This window comes from Oreochromis aureus, linkage group 3 (genome assembly GCF_013358895.1).
Source record: "Oreochromis aureus strain Israel breed Guangdong linkage group 3, ZZ_aureus, whole genome shotgun sequence".
Taxonomy (NCBI): Eukaryota; Metazoa; Chordata; class Actinopteri; order Cichliformes; family Cichlidae; genus Oreochromis; species Oreochromis aureus.
Window position 1 is genome coordinate 48,371,046 of NC_052944.1, and position 22,087 is coordinate 48,393,132.

Here is a 22,087-nt window from a genome sequence, read left to right on the forward strand (position 1 = left end):
CTGATATATCCGCAGCTTCATCCTGTTTTAAGCCGAGCACCAGTAAGTCAGACAGACACCTACAGTTTGTTCCGACCAACCTACACACGCAGAGGATGGAGGTCACCAGTCCCGACAGCACAGGTACATCCATGAGCCTCCTGCTTCTTAGAGATGAGCATTTCAAAGCTAACATATGATTTGGTGTCTGAAACTGCTGCTGGCCTCACAGAGACTGTTTAATGCAGGGAAGTCGAACTCATTTTAAATCGTGGGCTCATACAGCTCAGTGAAACTACATGAGAAATATGTAAAATTACAGAAAATGTTCTGATAGTGGATCATCCAGATTGTCCTTTAATTAAAGAATTGAAATTAATTCACAGAAAAGGTTGTTTTGGGGGGTTTTGTTTTCCCCCTGTTGACTCAATATAAAGAATAAAAAAAGACATTTCTGTGGTAAATAATAAAAAAACAGGAACTTAACTCTCATTTCCTTGTTTATCGATTACTTAATTACTCTGCTGTAGTGTGTGATATGAATTCATACTACCTCGGGGGTGGGGTCCCATATCAATAGAAAAAGCTGTAAAACCAATGAAAATACAGTTAAAAGTAAAAAAGCTAACTCATTTCCAAAGCCATTCAGTGGGCCAGCTTTAAGTCTTTTCAAGGCCTATTCTGGCTCCCGGGCCTTGTGTTTGACACCCCTGGTTTAAAGGTTGGAACTACATATTTGGATAGTGATTTAAATTCTCTGCAGATGAGGTCACAGGTTTAAAAAAACACACAGACCTGTGGACATCTGCACAGACTCTTGTGCTCCACTCGGACCAAAGTGCACCCCATGAATGTATCTAATCATAGCTTAAGATATACACGTTACCTGTAAAACTGAACATCTAGAGGTTTCAATAAGACTGTTGTTGGTTTAAAAGCTGTAGCATCAGTCTCTAATTGTAGTTGTGGCTTACGAGTCAAGTCGTAACAGTATTTGGTGGTAACCGCTCCACATTGACTGTGGTTAATTGTGGCAGAACTGTATCATGCTAGTGTTACGTAGCAGATTTGCCCTGTAGAGTACCGTACAGGACTTTCTGACAGCAGTAGCCATCTTTGATGCTGTGTCCTGTTTGCACAGTATGAAGCGTCTCACAGTGCGGCACGCTTTCCTGCTCCCGTTTGCAGCAGTTACAAGCGTGTCCTTCTAATTTTAATGGTGTTTTGTGAACAGCTTGCAGGTAAATTCCTGCAGGTTTTTGTTGCATCCCAGTCGATGCTGATAAATAAGAATAAAAAGATGCATTTGTTATGTTGACGTAAATTAAAAATGCTCAAATATTTAAATATTATTTAAGTGTTTCTAAATTGTAACCGAACTTTCTTTAACTGCTTCTTATTTCTGTTGTGTATTTTTTATTGTCTTTTGATGACACTTTACAGTAACCATCAGACATGCATGTAAACAAACAATCGTGATTGAAACTTTATCAAGTAGTTAATTTACTGTTAATAATAATAAATAATGTTTGCCATCATCAGTAGTGTTGTAATTCCCCTTTATGTTGGTTGTGTGAATAAAAGGAGAAAATAACATTTTATGTCAACGCGGCTGTTGTCTCAGTCTGCGGCTTCCTTTTTTCTTCAGGCCTGTGGTGCATGTGTGGTATAAACAGCGAGACAGCGCTCAGTCGGAGGCTGTTTTATAGTAACTCACACCACAGGTTTTCCTAAAGTAAACAGCCGCTGAAAGCAAAAGTAAAAATGAAACGGGTAAGAGAAACGGGGTACAAGGGTTCACAGACTGGTACTACTGCCACTCCACCGCTCCGTACTAAACATTCCTAAACATCATCTATAAACTGTATGTGGCTGGTTAAACTGGTTTAATTGGAATTGTTTACCAGTTAGTAAGCATTATCATGTATCATGTAGCAGCTGTAAACACCACATTATGATTTACTGATGATGGTTATTATAAAGTGTTGCTTCCCATCTTCACCTTTCTCTCTCTCTCTCTGTGCTTTAGATGCTACAAAGCTCGCTCTCTCACTCACTCATCTCTGTCCTCAGGTGTTTGGTATGACGTTATAACTTTTGGTGCTCCAGCCGATCATCACCAGGCCTTCAAACACGGAGGGCTGAAGAAACTCCTCAGCAAACATACAAACCTCAGGGAAAGGTAACGTCTCCACCTCCACCCTTTATTTCCTCTTTCTCCTCCTTCCTCCAACAGCGTCACACTCAAACATAATATTGTTGGCTGCTGTCGGTTAATCTCTATAATCTCGACTCTGTCAGGATTAGCGTTGCTGCATTGTAGAGTCGGCGCACTGATGCTTTAATTTTTATGGAATTATCTCAGTCTGCACACAGCAGAGGGATGAATGGCGGTTATGTACGTTTAGAGTTAAAGAGATTGTAAATGCTTGCTGTAAATTAAATTGAACTGAACACAAGTTAAATATCTGTAAACGTGAACTCATGGACAAAAGTTTTCTCATTGCCACAAATTGGTGACAATTTATCACAAATAATTGGTGATGATCGTTCCTGCATTAAGTAAATTACACTGTGGACACTAAAAAGCGATCCAGGAGGAAGTTGGGGACGGTCTGTGCATTTTCCAGCACAATGTAAGATTGTAACGAGGCAGAAGGTCCAACCAAGTGACACAGAGATCATCGAATGAACATTTTGGATTCATCCCCAGATCTTAATCTGATTTAGTGTGTGAAACACCAAATTTGTGCCACTAACAAAACCTTTGTCCATTGCTACGTGTTAGTCAGTGTTATACAGCGGTCCCTCGTTTATCACGGGAGTAGCGTTCCAAAAATAACCAGTGATAGGTGAAATCTGCGAAGTAGCCAACTGTATTTTTTATAATTATTATAGATGTTTTAAGGCTGTAAAATCCCTCACTACACACTTTATACACTTTTCTCTGACAGGCTCGAACATTTTCACACTTTTCTCTCTTGTTTAAACTCTCTCAAAGTTCAAACCTTTGTAGAAAAATAAGTCCACAGATAGAATGAAACCAAAGGCACCCGCAGCTGCCTTTGACGGTGCAAAACGTTTTGTTGACATTGTTGTGTTTGTTGGGGAGAAAACTTACAAACATACAGTACAGCACTTCAGAGTCACACTGCGAGCGATCGAAGATTTAGATAAATTTGACAAGATGAATGCATTCTGTACTGTGCAGGAGACACGGCACGAGATTGAGTGACAATGGTCTACAGCCAATCAGGATGTAGAACACAATGTGCTAATAAAAAAACAAAAAAAACAAAAGCATGCAAAATTACACACAAAAAAAAAAAATCAGCGAAATGTGAACTGCGTTACAGTGAGGGATCACTGTATTGCATAAAGAGGCGTCTCCAGCTCTGGTCTGTCTTTATTGATTCTTCGAGATAAAAACTGATTTTTGTGTGTCCACGTGTGCAAACTGCAGCCTGTGCAAACCAATCAAATCAAATTTGCTGTGTTTTTTCTGCATTGAGGTTTGATATCAGTCTAACAAGCACGTCATGAAGGATGAATACTTAAAGTTGAACTTTAACTCAAAAATGCTCAGCTTGAGGTTTAAGAACAGAAAAGTCCTGACCATAGGGGTGCATCACGGTGCTCGTAGGCAGAGCACGTTTTCAGGCAGAGCTTTGGGGAAGTCGATTTTATAGAATGCAAAAATAATCCTACTTCTCACTTTGACCCCAGTAAACTCTGTGATCAGTTTATAGCATCAATCGTCTTTTTTGATTACAACATGTTTAGTTTGGAAATAATGGCCCCACCTAGAGTTAAATAGATCGCCTAGGCTAAATCTGCTAGACTACGCGCGTGCAGTAGTCTTGGATGTAACCCATGTCCTTCACATCTGGTTTTAAAAAGCCAAAATGTTGCAGTCAAGGATTCAATACAAATTCATGTTGTTATCTGTTGTAAACATCCCGAGTGTGTAATCTACACAGGTGGACTTGCTGAACTGTTCAGTCTCTTTCAGTTTAGCTTGTTGGTAAAGTTTTCCTCGTCCTCCTTTCTTTCCTTTCCAGCTGTGTCTCTTACTCCCAGGAGGAGAGCTCTAGAGCCAAGGAGCTGCTGACAAGGATGGCCCAGCTGCAGCCGTTGGTCTTCGGACTTGCAGAGGAGCTGCTCTCCGTCGCGCAGGAGCTGAACACCGCCCGGCTGCGGCAGGTCCTAGGCAGCCTGATGGAACAGGTGAGGAAGGAAGAAAAAGAATACAGCTAACCAGCAGTCGCTTGGACACCAAGAAATCTGATGTTTCCCCCTACTTTGTCGTCCACCAGACCGAGCAGTTTGTGCACGCGCTCAAAGAGGAGTTGGTAAAATGTGCCTTGTTGGAGATCCATAACCAGTGCATCGCAAATGCCAACAGCAGCCACGTCCACAGCAACGGGCTGCTGTGTGAGAACTGTCCTGCCGATCAGGAGCAGGACGGTGGCCGACGCGACACGGAGTACGACGAGGAGGAGTGGGCAAGTTGGAGTGTGTGTGATGTCTGCGTGATTCCGATAGCATTGTATGATTCCAGTTTTTATATGTGTTTGTTTTTGTGTAGGACAGGGTGTGGGTGAATGTCGGAAAGAGCATCAACTGCATTGTTGCCATGGTCGACCGACTGCAGCAGCAAGAGGAGACGCTTCAGACAGTGATGTCAGCAGAGCTGCAGGAAGGCACCGGGGACACAAACTCTCAGAACACAGGTGACGGTAAATCACGTTTCAGACTTCTTCTTCAGACAAGTGCATGTTTCTGCTACTGTTTATGTATAAAATCATTTTTATACACCTTATGTTTTAATATATTTGAAAAAATTCTAAATTTAGCACTAAATTAGGGATAAAAAAAACCCTGATTCGTCAGTTGTTTATTTTGCAATAGGTTTTTGATAAGGTTTTACCCAAGTCACCTCAAGTGCTGTGACTGGTGTTCATCATTAGTAGATTCAGCTGTTCAGTCGATAGTTACCTTGGCTGTCAGTATGCTGTGTCCATGTGTATTACTCTGGAGGAGGAAGTCTTGAACTATTATTTGACATTGTACATTAATAATGTAAATAAATAATTAATGTTAATATCATGGATTATGCTAGCTGCCAACCAGCATTCTCACTGAGATTATGCTTGCAATAACGTTAATAAGCTAGAAACAGTTTTCCAGCGATGTGCATCTTGGCTATGCATGAATCTTGTGATGGTTAATTTAACCTCGGGATTATTTCATCTCGAGTCCTTCAAATCAAAATCAGTCCACGTGCTGAGACAGTCGGAGAACGCCTCAGTTTTTAAACTCTGATCAGACTTTGACAATGAACAGGGTTTAATACATGCACAGAGCACGTTTGAATAACAATTTTTAATGCTTCACTACTTTCTTTCTGCTTGAAAGATCACTTCATCTCACTCATCAGTGCTGCATTTCCTGTTAACTTAGTTTTGCTAGTTCTTCTTCTTCTTCTTCTTAGATAACTCGTTTTTGGATATCTGTTTTTTGTTTTCTTTTTTTAAAATTTCTGATTAAATCACCAAACTTTGTCACGCTGTCCCTCCAGCCTCTCGTTCCTCCTTCTCCTCCTTCTCTGGGTGCACCTGGGAAGAGCACCTTCTCCCTCTGGTGGTCACTCTCAGGGACTGCGTGCGTGAGGCAGTGATGAAGGCCCAAGTGGCTATGACCTTTGTGGTCCTGCAGGAGGCAGTGGATGCGACAGTCGCTCAGGGCCCTGTACACATAGCCCAGAGACGTCACGCCGCCTTCAGCCAGGCGGTGAGGATGATGGAGATTTACAAGGAAACATATTCTGGTTTGGATTTTTGGGGGGGGGGGTAATTTTAGTGGAAGTTTGTAGTTTTCTGTATTAAAGAAACTGTGTTTGTCTAACAGCTCTCAGCAGTAGTTTGTGGCGTCATGCTGAAGCTTTACAGAGGCCTGGAGGATCCTGACTTTCTACGGCAACTTCACACTGTAGGAGTATTGGCTCAATTTGAAAGCCTGTTGAGCACCCACGGTAAATACACACTAGTCACACACAGTCACACTATGGAAAACAGTCATTGGTGAGACCAAATTATTGTTACCATGTTTGAAGATCTTGTTGCCTTTGACATGGTTGCTTTAAAGACAGGGACCAGGTCTCATGATTGAGTGATTCATGTGTTAAAATGGTAATTGTGGAGTTATTCGGCTATCAGTCTGCAATTGAAAGGGGTCAAGTTGACAATTACTGTATTTTTCACACCATAAGGCGCATTAAGCGAAACAAAACAGTCAGATAAGTCAAACTTTATTCAACTCATTCTTCTTGGTTCCTCCACTTCCTTACCATTAATTCATTAATGTTGAATTCTTTTGCAGCTGCTCTATTACCATGTTGTTGCAGTATATTAATGACTAATCTCGTATTGTGGATGGATTATCTCAGTTGTTCTCCTGACTGAAGTTTGGTCCGTTTACAGCATCCTGCCATGTGATTACATTTGTCCATAACCATCGCGAATCCTTCCCGTTAACTTTTATCGAGTGGAAAAAAGTTAGCGTTTATACTCCAGCTTCACTGTGTTTATATTATGCTAACATAGCTGTGTTGCTAGCAATCACGTAGCACATCATTATATACCAGCTAGTCCAACTTCAGTAACCCTACAAAACTCACTGCTGTTTAGTTTTCTGTTTTCATTTATGTCAGAAGTGATAACAGAGCTGTACGTTTTAATTTTTTCAGAAATCTTTCAGTCAGAACATGCTATATCATGTTTAGGTGGAAGCTAATGAGCTAACTTCCTGCTAACTTCTAACTCTGTTAAATTTCATAAATTCTGTTTTCATGGATGCCTGGATGTTAAACTTAATTGTTATACCTGGTAAAGCAGCAACGCTAAACATTTTATTAAAGATGAAAGAATTTAGACAGTTTTTAACTCTCAGTGATGACGCAGTGTTCGTTTGACTTTGGGACCTGAAGCGGATGGAGCTTTGGACCCAGATTACTCCGCGAGGCTCCTGACTATGGTAGCCATTATGCTGTGATAATCCATCAAGCGGTGCAGCTTCGTAGCTTACCAAAGTCGTACTAAAACATTTTTTTGACAGATTTTTGAGCGCCGTGTGCCACATAAAATCCGTTCCAGGTCAGTAAGCACAACCAGAGTTCATACATAAGGCACACAGTCGATCTTTGAGAAAATGAAAGGATTTTAAGTGCGCCTTATAGTCTGAAAAATATGGTACACACAATCTGTTTGTGATAATACAGTGATTAACTGTGATTAATCTGGGAAAATTCCATAGATTTATTTGGGAAAGTAACCAAAAAACAAAGAGTTGTCAACCAGTTCATTCAAGTCTCTTATTGCAAGATGTGTTGCAAATAAGTTGCAGTTATTGGTGCAGACTGACTGAGACTGATGGCAGTGTGTTGGCAGTCTGTCTCTGATTTGGAAATCTTCGCCACTCAGTCTGAAAGTGATTGCAGTAAGGTCCGTGTCAGGCCTTGCGATGGAAAGTGGTCACTGAAAGTGAAAATTTTAGTGCAATCACGGGGCAGCCAATCCCAAGGAAGGTGCTGTCCTTTATTTTAGTGTGACTGAGCCATGCATGTACACTTCTTCTACATGCAGTGCTTACACATCTAAGGTGTGTTTGTGTGTCAGGTGATGAGATTGGGATGCTGGAAGACATGGAAGTGGGTGTGGCTGACCTAAAGGGAGTATCGTTCACCATCACCGAGGCCAAAACGGAACAACCAGACGACCTGCTGCCGACACTCAGTGGAACATGGTGGGAATACACACAGAGACACACACATCTATACACGCAGTGAGTGTGCAGCTTCCTCACTTTGTGCGTTCATCTCCAACCAGGGGCAGTTTTATTGTTGAAGTCCCGTTGCCTCCAGAGACCTTCAGCTCACTGCCACAGGAACTAAAAGATGGGCTGTTGATTCGAGTCGATCCTGTTCTGTTTAACATTGGAATCAACCAGCATCAGAGTTATGCTGAGAGGTAAACAAACCGTTTTTCACTCGACTGTTTTCCTGTTGCCTTTTTAATGTGCACAATTTAAACTGCTGTGAACATCTGTAAAAAAAAAAAATTGACCTTAGTGTTTTGTATTTTCTGCGTCACTGTGGAAAAAACAAACAAGTTTTGTTTATGGTTAATAAGAAGAGTCACAGTTAAAAAATGCATATTTTTAAAAAATATGCATTTAACTCCGAATAAAATTGCTGATAGTAGAGGTCTTATAGGAAAATAATTCAGACTTATTAATGTGTCTGCTGTTGGTGCATATCTTCATCAACAGTTTAATCTTCATTAGAGATTATTAATTAGATGACTTTAAGCTATCTCAAGCTGCACATTCGTTTTTTAGGATTCGACTAGCTTTGGTTTCTTTGTCCTTCTCTGTAGCCCCTTAGCTCATCCTCCATTTGAAACAAGCAGCCCTTTTAAGGCACACCTTCTCAAAAGTCCACTCTTTTCTGATTGGTGAGCTTCTGGAATGCTTCAAATTAAAAGCCCAAATAAGAACCCTGAGGAGTTTCAAGATGTAGTGGTTGTATTTTGTGAGGAAATCTGCAAGTAGAGATCAGGTTTAGGTAGAGAAAAGGTTTTGAAAGCAACATTTACTGTTCATACCTGGTTTTTGACATATCCCTCATTATTTGAAACTTTAGCCAACTTTTATTATGAACATTAAACATTATAATATCACAACAAAAAAAAAATTAGATGGTTGCTTCATGTAAGCTGCAAAATTTCTCTCCATTTTAGGTAAAATTACTCAGAAGTTGATGTTTGTTTTCAGGTTTGGTGACTGTTCGCTGCAGGAGAGAATAAACCAGCAGAGCTGTGAGCGTCTCAAAGCTTATTGTAACACACTGAGGGACAGACTGCCTGACATGGGTAAGGCTTTTTTATCACTGCTGAGGTTTCTTCCTGTTAAAAGGGTGCGTTTCCTTCCCACTCTTGCTAATTGCTTGCTCACAGAGGGTTGTCTGATTGCAAACAGTGAAACAATGACTGAACTTGCTTCTTCTTCTGTCAGCTGGTATCCAGTCGCTGGCAGACTTGTTGTCTTCTCTGGAACGCAGCATTGAGGCCAAGAAGAGGAAGAACGTGGAGGTTCTGTGGATTGCTGCTAAGGTAAGCACCTGAAACAGACTTACTCATGTAAGATTTTTAAGACCTGACTCTGTGGGGATCACCTGGTGGGAACCACCGGGAAATACCGCAGTGCTCCCGACAGGGACTCCTTTACTCCATGGAACCAGTTTAGAACCACTAATTAACCTCACAAGCAATAATATGTTTGTATAGTGGAAGAATGTCCAAGCCCCACAGAAAGGGCTCACCTGACTGGGAACATTGAACTTACTCAAGGGGCATTTACACTAGGACCTCTGCTACAACACTTCACATAATATTAATGTGTTTTTTCTGCTTCAGGCCTTTTAACAAAGTGTTTGTGTTTTTGTCACGTGCAGGTGTGTCGTAAGGTGAACGGCGTGCGGCTGACGAGCTGTAAGAGTGCGAAGGACCGCACTGCGATGTCGGTGACGCTGGAGCAGTGCGCCTTACTGCGGGAGCGACACGCACTCAGCCAGCAGCACTTCAGTATCGCGCTGGACTGGATGAGAAGGTGCGTGTTTGTTTACACCTTAAAAACACAACAATCCTCTTCCTCTTGCCTTCCTTTATTTCTGTTTCTTCACCTCGTTTGTCTTTCCTTTTTCCTGTTTTGTTCTCTGCTTATTGTAAATGTTGCAAAACTTTTTCAGTTTAATCTTTTTCTCTCTTTGTTCTTTTACTTCATGCCATCAATTCCCTCTCTTTCTCGTCACATCTCTTCCTTCTCTGCCCCCCCGGCTTTCATTCACACTTGCACACAAACACCCCTGCTCATCCTCCAGATCTCGTCTGTCCTGGGGGCAGATGCTGGGCTGTTACACCCAGTCAGGGTTCCCTGTCTCTGGGTTAGATCCAGGGGAGACTCCCTCAGAACTCCCACAGTGTTTGGCCCCCAAAGCCCCCAGACGGCACCTTTACCCGGTGGCCTTTCTACTGGTGACCTCTCACCTCCTGGTTCTTTGGCTCATCCTCAGCCTCGTTATACTGCTGGCAAAATACCAGTAGAGCAGCACAGACTGGAACACTGGGAAGTGGACTGCATCACTATCAATCTTACTGTTTTCTGTCAGGTTTGTTCAGACGAGGTGTGTTCATGAGATTTAACTCAGTTTAAGGAGAGCTGCTTTCTTTATTTTTCTTTCATTTGTTTGAAAGTTTTATTCACAAGAATGATACCAAAGACTAAAACAAACAATATGTCAGTCAGTAAGTATCCTCTAATGTACATCCCACATTGGGTGTGTTTTACAGTTGGGGGGGTTGTTATGGGTAGTTTCATTTTTAGGGAAATGTTCTTGCTTATTTATAGCTGTATATGTATATATACAGTCATAGGAACCATGTGTCTACAAAAAAAAGAGTAAATTAGAATCACTTTAATAAAATAGAAAGTTACAAATCTTAATAAAATAACATTTTTAGATTGGGCTCAAGTGTTCACTCAATAATGTGCACCACTCCTCAAAGTCCACCCCACTCTTCTTCCCTGTCGCACATCATTTCTCTGCTATGCTACTCATTCTGTTTAGAGACCAACAGAGGAACAAGTTTAAAAGCAGACCGGTTATTTGTTATGGCTTTGAAATTTGTCCTTTGACTTTATTATTACCAGACCACAGTTTGTGACTGAGACAAGGTTGATAATGCTTTTTTTTTTATCTTTAAGTGTAGAGCGAGGATTAGGATACAATTAATTTGTAGCAGCAACTTTTACTCTAGTACTTTACTGAAGTGCATTTGTACAAAGAAATGAACAGTCTGTAATTTTAATGGAGAGAGGCAGCATAACAACCACAACATAAAAGTTATAAATTAATTTTCATGTCATTGAGTGAAACAAGTGTTTGAGAACATGCAAAACGTGACTTACTACTTGGTGGAGAAAACCTTGTTGGCAAGTTCAGCAGTAAGATGTTTGTAGTTGGTCACCAGGTTTGCACAAATCTCAGCAGGGATTTTTGCCCACTCCTCTTTACAGAAATACTCTAAATACTTTAGGTTTCTTGGCTGCTACTTGGCAACTCAGAGATTTAACATGCTAACTGAGGCCTGTAGAGTCTGAGATGTAGCTCTGTTTTTTGCAGTTTTGTAGTTTTTGGACGGTCTGGCATTGCTGTGAATTTACTGAAACATTCACTGCTGGGAAGATTGTGGCGCTGTGTTTTCATTCAGCACAGACATGAATGCTCCTGAGCAGCACACTGCCAGAGCTTCTGCTTTTATACTTACTGATGATCAGTTACTGTAATCTACTGTTACTGTAATCTAATGAATAGTTTATATTTTGATCCTAAAACCTCAGTACACATACTTGAGTATGATGACCAATAAGTAGTTAAGTAAAGGATCTATGTGTGAACTTATTTTGCAAAACAATAATTTAATAGAAAAGACATTTCTGTTGTGCAATAATGTAACACATTGTAATACATCTGTCTTTACTAATCAAATATTGTGATGTCCTGCGGGTCCCCCCCTCACTCTATTTAAAAAGTCCTGTAAGCCCCCTGCGGGTAGTAAGTATATTACTACCCATAATACATCAGAAGAAACCCTGAGGGGAAATCTCACTCAGGCCCACCTGAGCTATGCATAAAAATACACAGAATGCAATAAATAAAGTGCCTGACACCTATCATCTCCATATTTTAGGCTCATACACCTCATTTTAAACCCTTTTATTTGTGTGTGTTTTCGGTCATAATAAATTCATTAAAATGATACATATTAAAAATTATTATTATTTCTTGGCCTTTCATTGTTTTTATGTAACTGCACAGCACAGGTGGAGGGTGAAGTTCATGACTCATTAAATCACAACAGACACATAATGGGAAATACAGCAGGCTAAAATAAACCAGAATCATCCTTTAACATGAAGTCGTCTGAATCCTACAGTTCACTCTGACATCATGTGATGTTTACGTGGAGTAAACTTTTAGATTTGCGTCATTCAATCTGGTTTAAATTCAAAACAGTTTTTATTTATATAACACCAAATCAGAGCAGTCACTTCAAGACTTCAACATTCACACAATCAGTGACTCAGTCATGTCAATCGTGACTCAGAATATGAGCTGTGAACAATCAAGTAATGATTAATGTACTGAATGATCATGACGATTACAGTGAACAACAAAATCTAAAAATGAATGTGAATGTAATTCTAAATGTTTTTTTTGTTTGTTTGTTTGTTTTACAAAGTGAGAACAAATTCTGTGCAATGAATTAATGAATCTGCCGGTTTTTCTATTACGGTCCATGGATAAATTGAATTGAATTTAAAAAATATACATTAGCAAAAATATTCCTCAAACATTTCGAGCAGAGAGAGGTTCACATATTTATGCGGTTTCATTAAGTTTAGCTGAATAAAACTCACCATGAGCATTGAGAGTCGTAATGGTTAGAGACACTGGAAGTAGAGCCATCCAGACAAACTCAGTCATTATCTAGATGAAAGATGGTAAGGCATCAAAGTAGCGCACATGAAGTGTGACTGACAGATGATCTCTGTGCAGAGAAGAAATAGCACGACACCGAGTTCACAGCAACAACAATGGAGACCAAAGAAACTGGAAACTAAATCACACATTTTTACCAACTGTCCCTCAATGACTTCTGTCTATTTCAGTTTAATAAACTCTGCAGTGACTTTGTAGTCTAAAAGGCAAAGTCCAGCATAGAGTGGCTGAGTGAATGTGGTCTGGACTCTGTGGAGGAGAGTCACAGTGGTTCCAGAGACGCTGTAGAAAGACAGAATACCTGCTCTGTGATCCAGGTACACTCCTACTCTGGAGGACCGAGGACCTGAGAGGGGAGTTGAGAGATTCTTGAAGTGAAAATCATAGCCATGTGTGTCACAACGTAATGCCCAAGATTGATCATTTCCTCCATAAACGCATTCATCTGAGTACCATGCTCTACCGATATCCTTGTATGCCACTGCTACACAAACTCCTCTCCCTGTCCACTCCACCTCCCAGTAACAACGCCCAGTCAAACTCTCTTTACTAATTACCTGATAATAGAAAGTGAATCTGTCTGGGTGATTAGAATAGGACTGTTTTTGTCTTTTTAATGTTGCTCTTCTGTTCCCCTCACATAATACCAGATGCATATTTGCTGTGTTTGGATCCAGTGTGATTTCACGTGAATATTTTAAGAATCCAGCTCTGGCCTTTGGTTTTGGTACTGACAGTAAAACATCCACTTCAGTGACTGTCAGTGAGATGTTTGTCCATTCCTCTCTCAGAATGTCCTGTAGTTTATCTCTGGTCTCTGACACAGCTGCTGTCACATCCTCAAAGTACCTCAGAGGACAAATATTGATGCTGGATGAGTGTGTAGACTCACTGAGTGCTGACAGTGAGGGGTAGTTGTGTAGAAAGTGGTTGTGATCCTCTGTGTGTGAGAGCTGCTCCAGCTCGCCGTCTTTCCTCTTCAGCTCAGCGATCTCCTGCTCCAGCTTCTCCTGAAGCTCTTTGACTCGACTCACTTCAGTTTCCTGCTGGGATCTGACCTGCTGCTTCACATCAGAGCTTCTTGTCTGGATGAGACGGATCAGCTCAGTGAACATCTTCTCACTGTCCTCCACTGCTTTATCAGCAGAGCCATTGATGGCCTCCACCTCCTGTTGAAGCAGCTTCACATCTTTCTCTCGCTCCTGGATTCTCTGCTGGATGTTTAGTCGTCTCACCTCAAGCTCCTTCTGCTTCTCAGTCCTTTCTGCTGCAGCTGGGACTGTTTCATGGCCTTTATGTTCATCCATCAAGCAGAGATAACAGATACTCTGCTGATCAGTACGACAGAAAATCTTCATCACCTCATCATGACGAGAGCAGATGTTCTCCTGGGGCTTCTTGAAGGGGGCCACCAGCTTGTGTTTCTTTAATGGAGCTGCATCATAGTGAGGTTGGAGGTGTTTCTCACAGTAAGAGGCCAGACAGACTAAACAGGACTTGATGGCTTTCAGCTTCCTCCCAGTGCAGACATCACAGGCCACATCTTCAGGTCCAGCATAGCAGTGATCAGCTGGAGCAGCTTGGAGTCCAGTCTTCTTCAGCTGCTCCACTAAATCTGCTAACATGATGTTTTTCTCCAGGACAGGCCTCGGTGTGAAAGTCTTCCTGCACTGAGGGCAGCTGTGGATTCCCTTCCTGTCCTCTTCGTCAAAGTGTGTTTTAATACAGTTCATGCAGTAGCTGTGTCCACAGGGAATAGTCACCGGATCCATCAGTAGATCCAAACAGATGGAACAAGAGAATTTCTCTGAATCCAGCTGAAATCCTTTCTGCTCCATTTCTCCTCTCAGCAACACACGATATTTTAATAAGAAAGAAGCTGTCAGACAGGTTGTTTCATTTAGACTACAGAACAGGGTACAGTTTGGACTTTAGCAGCATTTATGACTTTATATTTTTATTATCATCAGTTTGAACTTTGCTGAAATGTTTTACCCCTCCTTCAAATTGTAAAAGACTGATGCTTGGTCATGTGATCATGCTCCTATGGAGCTATTTGTGATTGCCAACCAGCAGTGTTGGGAAGGTTACTTTTAAAATGTATTCCATTACAGAATACTGAATACATGCCCCAAAATGTATTCTGTAACGTATTCCGTTACGTTACTCAATGAGAGTAACGTATTCTGAATACTTTGGATTACTTAATATATTATCATGCTGTTTACAACTACGTGAATGTCCTATTGCTGTGATTTATTACTGTTACTGAAGGTCCGCGGCTCCGAAACGTAGTAAAGGGACCTCTGGCTAATACGTCGGGTTCGTGTTGGGCTGGTAGCCGAAAACTAGCTTTACTTTGTTGTCTGGGTCAACTTTGCTTGCCAGAGACAGAGAGAGGCGTTGAAAGGCTGCTCCAACGGAACTCATTTTTTCCGGAGGAAAACACGAACACAGTGTACAGTTGAGTCTTAATAGCTTACTTACAAATGGGCTCGTCAGGCACTCTTCTTGGCTGCGGTGGTTATTATTATATTTACATGCTTCCAGCTCCCGTTTTTGCTCCGTGACAGCTCGGACTTTTCCTTTCTCTCCCTCCCTCGCTCACAGACACATAACGTGTATGGTAGTCCATTCTTCCTGCAGCACGGACTACACTGCCCATCAGGCTACATGCTTTAGAGCTATGCCTGTAGCATTCTGTCTATTAGCTTAGCACAACAACAACAACAACAAAAAGGTGCTCTCTCACCCAGGAAACACGCAGAGAGAGCGTCACCCTGTAACCATGGCAACCGTAACGCTGCCGCCTGAAACAACAGAACGTAGCTGTCAAACCAACCCAAACAGTCCTGACCCGCGACAATATGAAACAGGAAAGTACCGCCGTGTAATCCATTTATTTCAGCAAAGTAACTGTATTCTGAATACCACCTTTTTAAACGGTAACTGTAACGGAATACAGTTACTCATATTTTGTATTCTGAATACGTAACGGCGGTACATATATTCCGTTACTCCCCAACACTGCCAACCAGTCACATTGCAGTTCATAGCCCTGACTATTATAAGATATTCTGTATTGCCAAAAGTATTCTTTTCATCCTTCCAAATCAATGAATTTGGGTATTCCAATCACTTCCATTGCCACAGGTGTGTAAAATCGAGCACCTAGCCATGCAAACTGCTTCTGGAAACATTCATGAGAGAATGGGTCCCCCTCTGGAGCTCAGTTAATTCCAGCTGAATCCTGCTGGGACAATTTGGCTCCAGCTCTATGTTTGAGGCATCCATCTGCAAGACGTCACCTGGCACCGCTTCGTCCACTAGACCAGATCTGACCAGCCCCCGGAGATGGGGGGCTGGTCAGGTCCGCAGACCCAGGCACAAACCGGCGACAGTACCCAACCAGCCCCAGGAACCTCCTCACCTCTTTTTTGGTCTTGGGGCACAGGCCAGATGTAATGGCGGCTGTCTTCTCTGCCTGTGGATGCACCTGCCCACCCCCCAAGTGGTACCCCAGATACTGTTGGCTGTGAGCCCTGCCTGGCTCAGAGACTCCAGAACCACGCCCACCTTCTGCACATGCTCCACCCAGGTGTTACTGTGAATGATAACATCATCCAGGTAGGTGGCAGCCTGTGCACTGTGTGTCCCCCTACCTGGTACATGTGACGCTAGAAAGTGTCAGGGGCTCCAAACAAGCCGAACAGAAGGCCGTCTTTTCCCTGGACTGGTGCCCCAGTGCATGGTAGGCATCAAACCGCTGTTTCCCTGGCAGACCATCCACAAACTGCTCCAAGACCACCTTTGCCAGCATGCATGCCTCCCCCTCCGATGGCCCGGGCCAGGTGGCTATGCAGCCACATAGCCCCTGCATAGTGGAGCTAATAGGCCCACACAAACGGCCAATCCTCCCCCACCAGCTGACAAACCCAGAACCGCCGGCGGTGATCCTCCGGGGAGAGGCCCAAGTAATCGAGCCCCGCATGGCTGATGTCCTCAAAACTGCCCCGTAAAGCAGGTGACAGGCTCAAAGGTGCTGTCTGAGCCTTCCCCGACAGCAGTGGCAGCAACCATGGTACCCATTCCGTGGCAGGCCACTGGCATACCTCTGCTTTGGCCCGGAAGGTTTCCAGAAATGATTGCGGGTCGTCGCCCTCCCCAATGCATCAACACCGCCAGTGCCTTTCCAGCACCTTGGTCTGTCACTTCACTTGATTCTGCAGCCTGTCCAGCTGTACTTTGTAGACCGCCACCTCCTCATGGTGCATGGCCACGATATTCACCAATATTTGGACTAACAGCTGGAGCAGCTGTGCTGGTTGTGCAGGCTCGGAGTCCAACATGGCGGCTGGGTTTCGGCACTATTGTGAACACCATGGAAAATGGGAAACAAATGCAGCTATTTACAGTAGAGATGGGGAAAAACAGAGTTTATACAAGTGTAATGAGCTTAAAAGTGAATAATAGGTACAACCATATTTTTGACCAGCACAATCTGAACTCTCTTAGGCAACTTTCTTGTAATTTCTGTAAAGTCTTCAGGAATAGTTCTCCAGGTTACTTGAAGGACATTCAAAGCTCTTTTTTGGATGTTGGCTTTTGTTCTATTCTCTGTCTGGGTGATCCCAAATTGGATTTGAGTTCCATGACTGATAAGTGTGTTAATTTATCCAGATATGCTTTTACTGCGCTGGTAGTGTGTTTGGGATCAATGTCATTTTGAAAAATGAAGGAGTTGCCAATCAGATGCTTTGCTGATGGTATCGCAGGGTGCAGTGAATCGAAACCTGATGGTATTTGTATTTCCAGCAATTTTGCTGTGGATACTCGCTGTTGTACCTACACACTCTCGCTAGATCACTAAGGTCTGCTGAGAAAATGCTCCTGGCCGTCTCCCAAGATCCAGATTAAAAGAGGAGATGGGTTTGTAGAAGTGGCTGCTTCTGAATTAGGGAACAAAATGCCTCTTCACATCAGGAGGTCGTCAACATTAGATATCTTTAAAACAGTTTGAAAAACAATTTTTTGTATTTTAAACCAGTGTTGTTCTAATTTTTTTTTAAATGCATTTTGTTTTCTCCTCTTTTCTCAGTGTATGTTATCTTTATCTTTGGGGGGGAAGTTTTTTAAACAATTTTATTTTTAAGTGATTTTATTATTTTATGTATTTATTTTTCTTAACTCAGACATGATCAGTATACACCCTTCACACTCCCTCTTCAGCCTTCGGAGAGGATGTACCAGAGTGTTCAGGCTCGCTCCACTAGACTGTTGAACAGCTTCATTCGCCAGGTTGTCAGAAGGCTGAACTCTGTTCATTACCATTCCCCATCAGCCCCCTACCCCTACATTGTAAGATCGTATCCCTAGATTGTCTCTCACACAAGTTGGATTCAAATCTTTAATGCTGCCGACTGTCTTTGGCACAGTTATTTCCACCTCTGTCATACCTGCTGCTCTTGGCCTCTTACACTTCTATCCTTGTACATTTTACAAGCTGCTCTATTTATTTATTTTTTCTATATCTTTTACCTCTGTTGTATTGTATTGGTTTGATTTTTATATTTATACTCAGGAGTGTCCGTTATATTTTCTTAGTTATTCTTTTATATTAACATGAGAGAGAAGCACTATTTTGAGTCTCCTGTATCTCCTCTACATTGACAATAAAAAACCCCCCACAAAAAACCAAGAATGTCTTTGAGTACAAGGTATGAACCTCGTTATGAATCAGAATCATAATAGTTTAATAATCCCCACTAGGATGGTTAGAGCAAATATGGGGCCAATGCTTGAACGAATAAAAATGGAATTTGGTTGATGGTCCAGAGTACATCTCACAATATGGGGGAAAATTAGCTGTATTAAGATGATGACTGCACCCATGATCTTTTATATTTTATCCAATATTCCATTACACATTCCAGATAAGTATTTCAAAGATCTAGATCAGGGGTGGGCAATCTCAGTCCACGAGGGCCGGTGTCCCTGCAGGTTTTAGATGTGTCCTCGAACCAACACAGCTGATTTAAATGGCTAAATTAGCTCCTCAACATGTCCTGAAGTTCTCCAGAGGCCTGGTAATGAACTAATCATGTGATTCAGGTGTGTTGACCCAAGGTGAGGTTTTTCATTGCCTAATTTCAAATGGTATTATTGGGGGGTGATGAATGTGAAACAACTTAGAGCTTGGTTACCTACTGCACCAGTTAAACCCATTTGGTCCCAAATAGAGACGGAAGTTAATGGCGGTATTTCTCCTTGGAGGGAGCTGTTTGATACCAGTCACAAACTTACCCATCCTATAATTGCAAATGCGAAGACATTGTGGTGTAAATTACATAGGGCGGGTCGTTGGGACTTTATTAAATCTCCTTCAGCAACCCTATGGGGGAATAAAAGAATTTTAATTGGAGGGACATCAGTTGACTGGTTACAGTGGCGCAAGGCAGGCATCCTTTATGTATCAGATTTGTTTGACTGTGGGACCAAATGTTTTTTAAGCTTTGATAAAGTTGTGGAGTTATATAAGTTGCAGCGTAATCAATTCTGGAGATATGTTCAAATACATAGTTCATTATCGAAGTAGCTGGGAACCCCTTTGAGTTTTCCTGTGGGCAGCCCTGTGGAAGTCCTGCTCTCAAGATCATCCTTGGGTAAAGGTATCACTTCTAAGATTTATCATTTATTGCAAGAACGGTCAGCTGACCCTCTCCTTAAAGTTAAGGGCTATTGGGCCCAGGACATGGCATTGGACATATCTTCAGTTGAATGGGATTCATGTTTTCATAATGTTAACACTGTGTATAAAGAAACAGGCAGTAGATTTATCCAACTTAAGATGATCCATAGGTGGCATCGAACACCACAACAACTGTATAAATGGAACTTGGCCCCCACAGACGATTGTTGGAGATGTGATGGTCAAAACACTTCGATTTTACATATCGTATGGAGCTGTTCGGCACTTCGGGGTTGGTGGGAAAACATAATGGAGGTAATTTTCAGTGTTTTGAAAAGGAGATTTGGTATCTCACCAAAACTGTCCATACTTGGTATAACCACAGAACTTTCTGATGGAGACGGGTCCTGCTAAGACATTGGCGGGACATTGGCGACCCCCCTCCCTATGAAGAGTGGCTAATGACGATGGCTAAGTTGGCGTTTTACGAAAAAGTGACTTATGGTTTATTAGATAAATTGCATCAATCTGATTGTATTTGGTCCCCCTTTACAAGCTGGCTTTCTGTAACTTGAAGAACAGAGGAGTAATGAGAGAGTGGTGGTGTGGGGATTGGTGTGCAAAGAAAGAATAGCATAACCTCCCTTTGTCTTTGTTTTTTTGTGTGTGTGTTTTTTGTTTTTTAAATTATTTATTTATGTATTTATTTTTCAGTTCTGTTATTGAAGTTTAAAATGAAATGAAAATTGTTGATGACAAATAGTTTAATAATCCCTGAGTAAATAATGAGGTTAAAGTTGCTCCAAGATGGATGAGAAAAGTGGTGAAAGTCTCCTAAATCCCTTGTATGTCCTACAAAACATGAATAGAAGTGGTTCTTCATGTGGTCCAGTGTCTTTGTTTCTATTCTCTCCTGAAAATGTATTCATGGTTGAGTGATTATTTACTTTTTTAATTTCATTTATTCTTCCTATCTGTCAGCGATTTACATTTTATTTTATTTTATTCTTCCTCTTGATTTTGAATCTTTTAAACAAGCAGCGCTAAACAAAACTGCCACTGGTTTTAGATATTTATGAAAAATGCTAATCTTAAACCATTATATGTCCATGCCTCAATGTTAATTTGTGTATTTGTGTCTATTTCTGCCCTGCTCTGTATGTATGCAGGGATGGCTGCAGGATGGAGAACGTGGAGAAAAACATTGGCAGCAGGAAGTTCGCCTTCAGCAGCGTCCAGCTTCTCACCTTCCCCAAACTCTACCGACCTCCAGATGGCAGCTATGGATAAGAATGCATAAAATGTATCTATGTACATATATGTGTATATAATTTTTTTTATCATTAATTTGTTTTATAATGTGACGACAGTGTTATTTTTATTTCTGTGTTCATAAAAATGTTGATTGTGGGTGTAGAAATTTGAATGACAAACATTTTTCTACAATAAACAATTAAACACTCGACTTATTTCTGTCTAATGTTAAATTAAACCAAATGGGTAATGATATATGCAGCAGCACAAGTCATTGTAGTCTGGGGCTCCAATAACACATGAATCTGCTAAATTGTCCCCACTTTTTCATTTATCCCAGATACAAATCTGTAAACTGAAAACATTAAATATTGATAAGTATCAAAGTTCAGTAGCTGATCAAATGTGAAAAAATTACTAAAATCATCCCTGCTTTTAATAACTTATATCATTGATCATAAACTCTTCCTGCATTGACCAGAATACAACACTGGTGTTAAAGTAAATCCCTGAATTATATTCATCTTATAAATTCCAATTTGGCCATGTAGGTCAGGAGTGTTTGTTGTATACAAGTTTAGCCATTGAAACATGCTGGGGCTGATATTTTTGTAGTTTTATTTCTATGCACACAAAGACTTCCGTGTAATCACTGCTTTCACTTCCACTAATATGCAGTTAATTCCCTGTCATAATGTTGAATCCATCCACCCAATTTTAAATTGCTTATTCAGTTCAGTGTTGTGTGGAAGATGGCGTCTATCTTGCCTGTCATAGGGCCAACAGTGGGGTGTTTCAGTGTTTACTGTCTTGAGTTTCAGAATAGCGTGCAAAGCACAAGTACTCATCTTCAGTTTTGAAAAGAGGGGACGTGAAATGCTGCCTGGCAGGTTTGGTTGGTGTAAAGTGATGATATATTTTGTTGTTTTATGAATTTAAAGTAGCCTTAGGTATTCCCACGGACTGTTTAAGGATTGGTTAAGCTTTTTTTGAGCTTTTGTTGTGAGGAAGAAACATTTTTTCTCGAGTAAACAAAATGGAGTGAAACATTTTGGAAATGGGAAGTAAGTCACACCTGCTGTTTTTGTTTTCCCACATTTGTTTAACCTACTAGGACCTGGCGTCCACATATGTGGAATTCACATTTTGGGTTGTCTAGACCACAATACTAAATTTTGCTCTACAGGAGCCTGATATCCACTTAGGAGGACATTATTCTGCCACTGTTCTATCGGAATTTAAAATGAACGTCCTCATATGTGGATATCAGGCCATTGTGGAGCAAAATCAGGTAAGAAGATAATTCTTTGTTTTTACATTCATCAGGTCCCAATGAGCCCAAATAGCAAGGACAAATTAAAACTGCATGCCATGAAAGAGTTCGGGTCTCAGGAGGTTAACTTCACTAGAGGACTAAAATGTAAAAAGTGGCAAACTCTTGGTGTCTATTATTATGGGTGGTTTTGAATCAATTTATAAATAGCATAAACTGAGACTGGTAACTTATGACATGAACCTCCAGGGTCTAGAGACTGGTGGTGCTGATG

At 41.3% G+C, this 22,087-nt stretch overlaps 2 protein-coding genes across 3 annotated transcripts in view; one reads left to right on the forward strand and one right to left on the reverse strand.

The window, feature by feature from the left end:
- The window catches only part of LOC116332929 (type II inositol 3,4-bisphosphate 4-phosphatase-like), a 33,042-nt gene extending 12,291 nt beyond the window's left edge, over nucleotides 1–20,751 (forward strand). The window contains exons 14-26 of one of the 2 annotated variants that reach the window (XM_031756029.2): nucleotides 16–123; nucleotides 2,053–2,161; nucleotides 4,041–4,206; nucleotides 4,296–4,484; nucleotides 4,568–4,718; nucleotides 5,561–5,772; nucleotides 5,890–6,013; nucleotides 7,656–7,782; nucleotides 7,866–8,006; nucleotides 8,812–8,909; nucleotides 9,052–9,149; nucleotides 9,491–9,645; nucleotides 20,456–20,751. In XM_031756029.2, coding sequence (XP_031611889.2) covers nucleotides 16–123; nucleotides 2,053–2,161; nucleotides 4,041–4,206; nucleotides 4,296–4,484; nucleotides 4,568–4,718; nucleotides 5,561–5,772; nucleotides 5,890–6,013; nucleotides 7,656–7,782; nucleotides 7,866–8,006; nucleotides 8,812–8,909; nucleotides 9,052–9,149; nucleotides 9,491–9,645; nucleotides 20,456–20,576 — 1,799 coding nt within the window. In that variant the 3' untranslated portion in view covers nucleotides 20,577–20,751. The remainder of the gene's footprint in view (nucleotides 1–15; nucleotides 124–2,052; nucleotides 2,162–4,040; nucleotides 4,207–4,295; nucleotides 4,485–4,567; nucleotides 4,719–5,560; nucleotides 5,773–5,889; nucleotides 6,014–7,655; nucleotides 7,783–7,865; nucleotides 8,007–8,811; nucleotides 8,910–9,051; nucleotides 9,150–9,490; nucleotides 9,646–20,455) is intronic. The other variant, XM_039610453.1, reaches the window with a different exon arrangement.
- On the reverse strand, nucleotides 9,659–14,665 carry LOC120439454 (tripartite motif-containing protein 16-like). The gene has a single exon (XM_039610454.1). It carries the CDS (start codon nucleotides 14,434–14,436, stop codon nucleotides 12,760–12,762), a length of 1,677 nt encoding a protein of 558 aa, XP_039466388.1. The 5' UTR covers nucleotides 14,437–14,665; the 3' UTR covers nucleotides 9,659–12,759.
- Nucleotides 20,752–22,087: the final 1,336 nt, after the last annotated feature.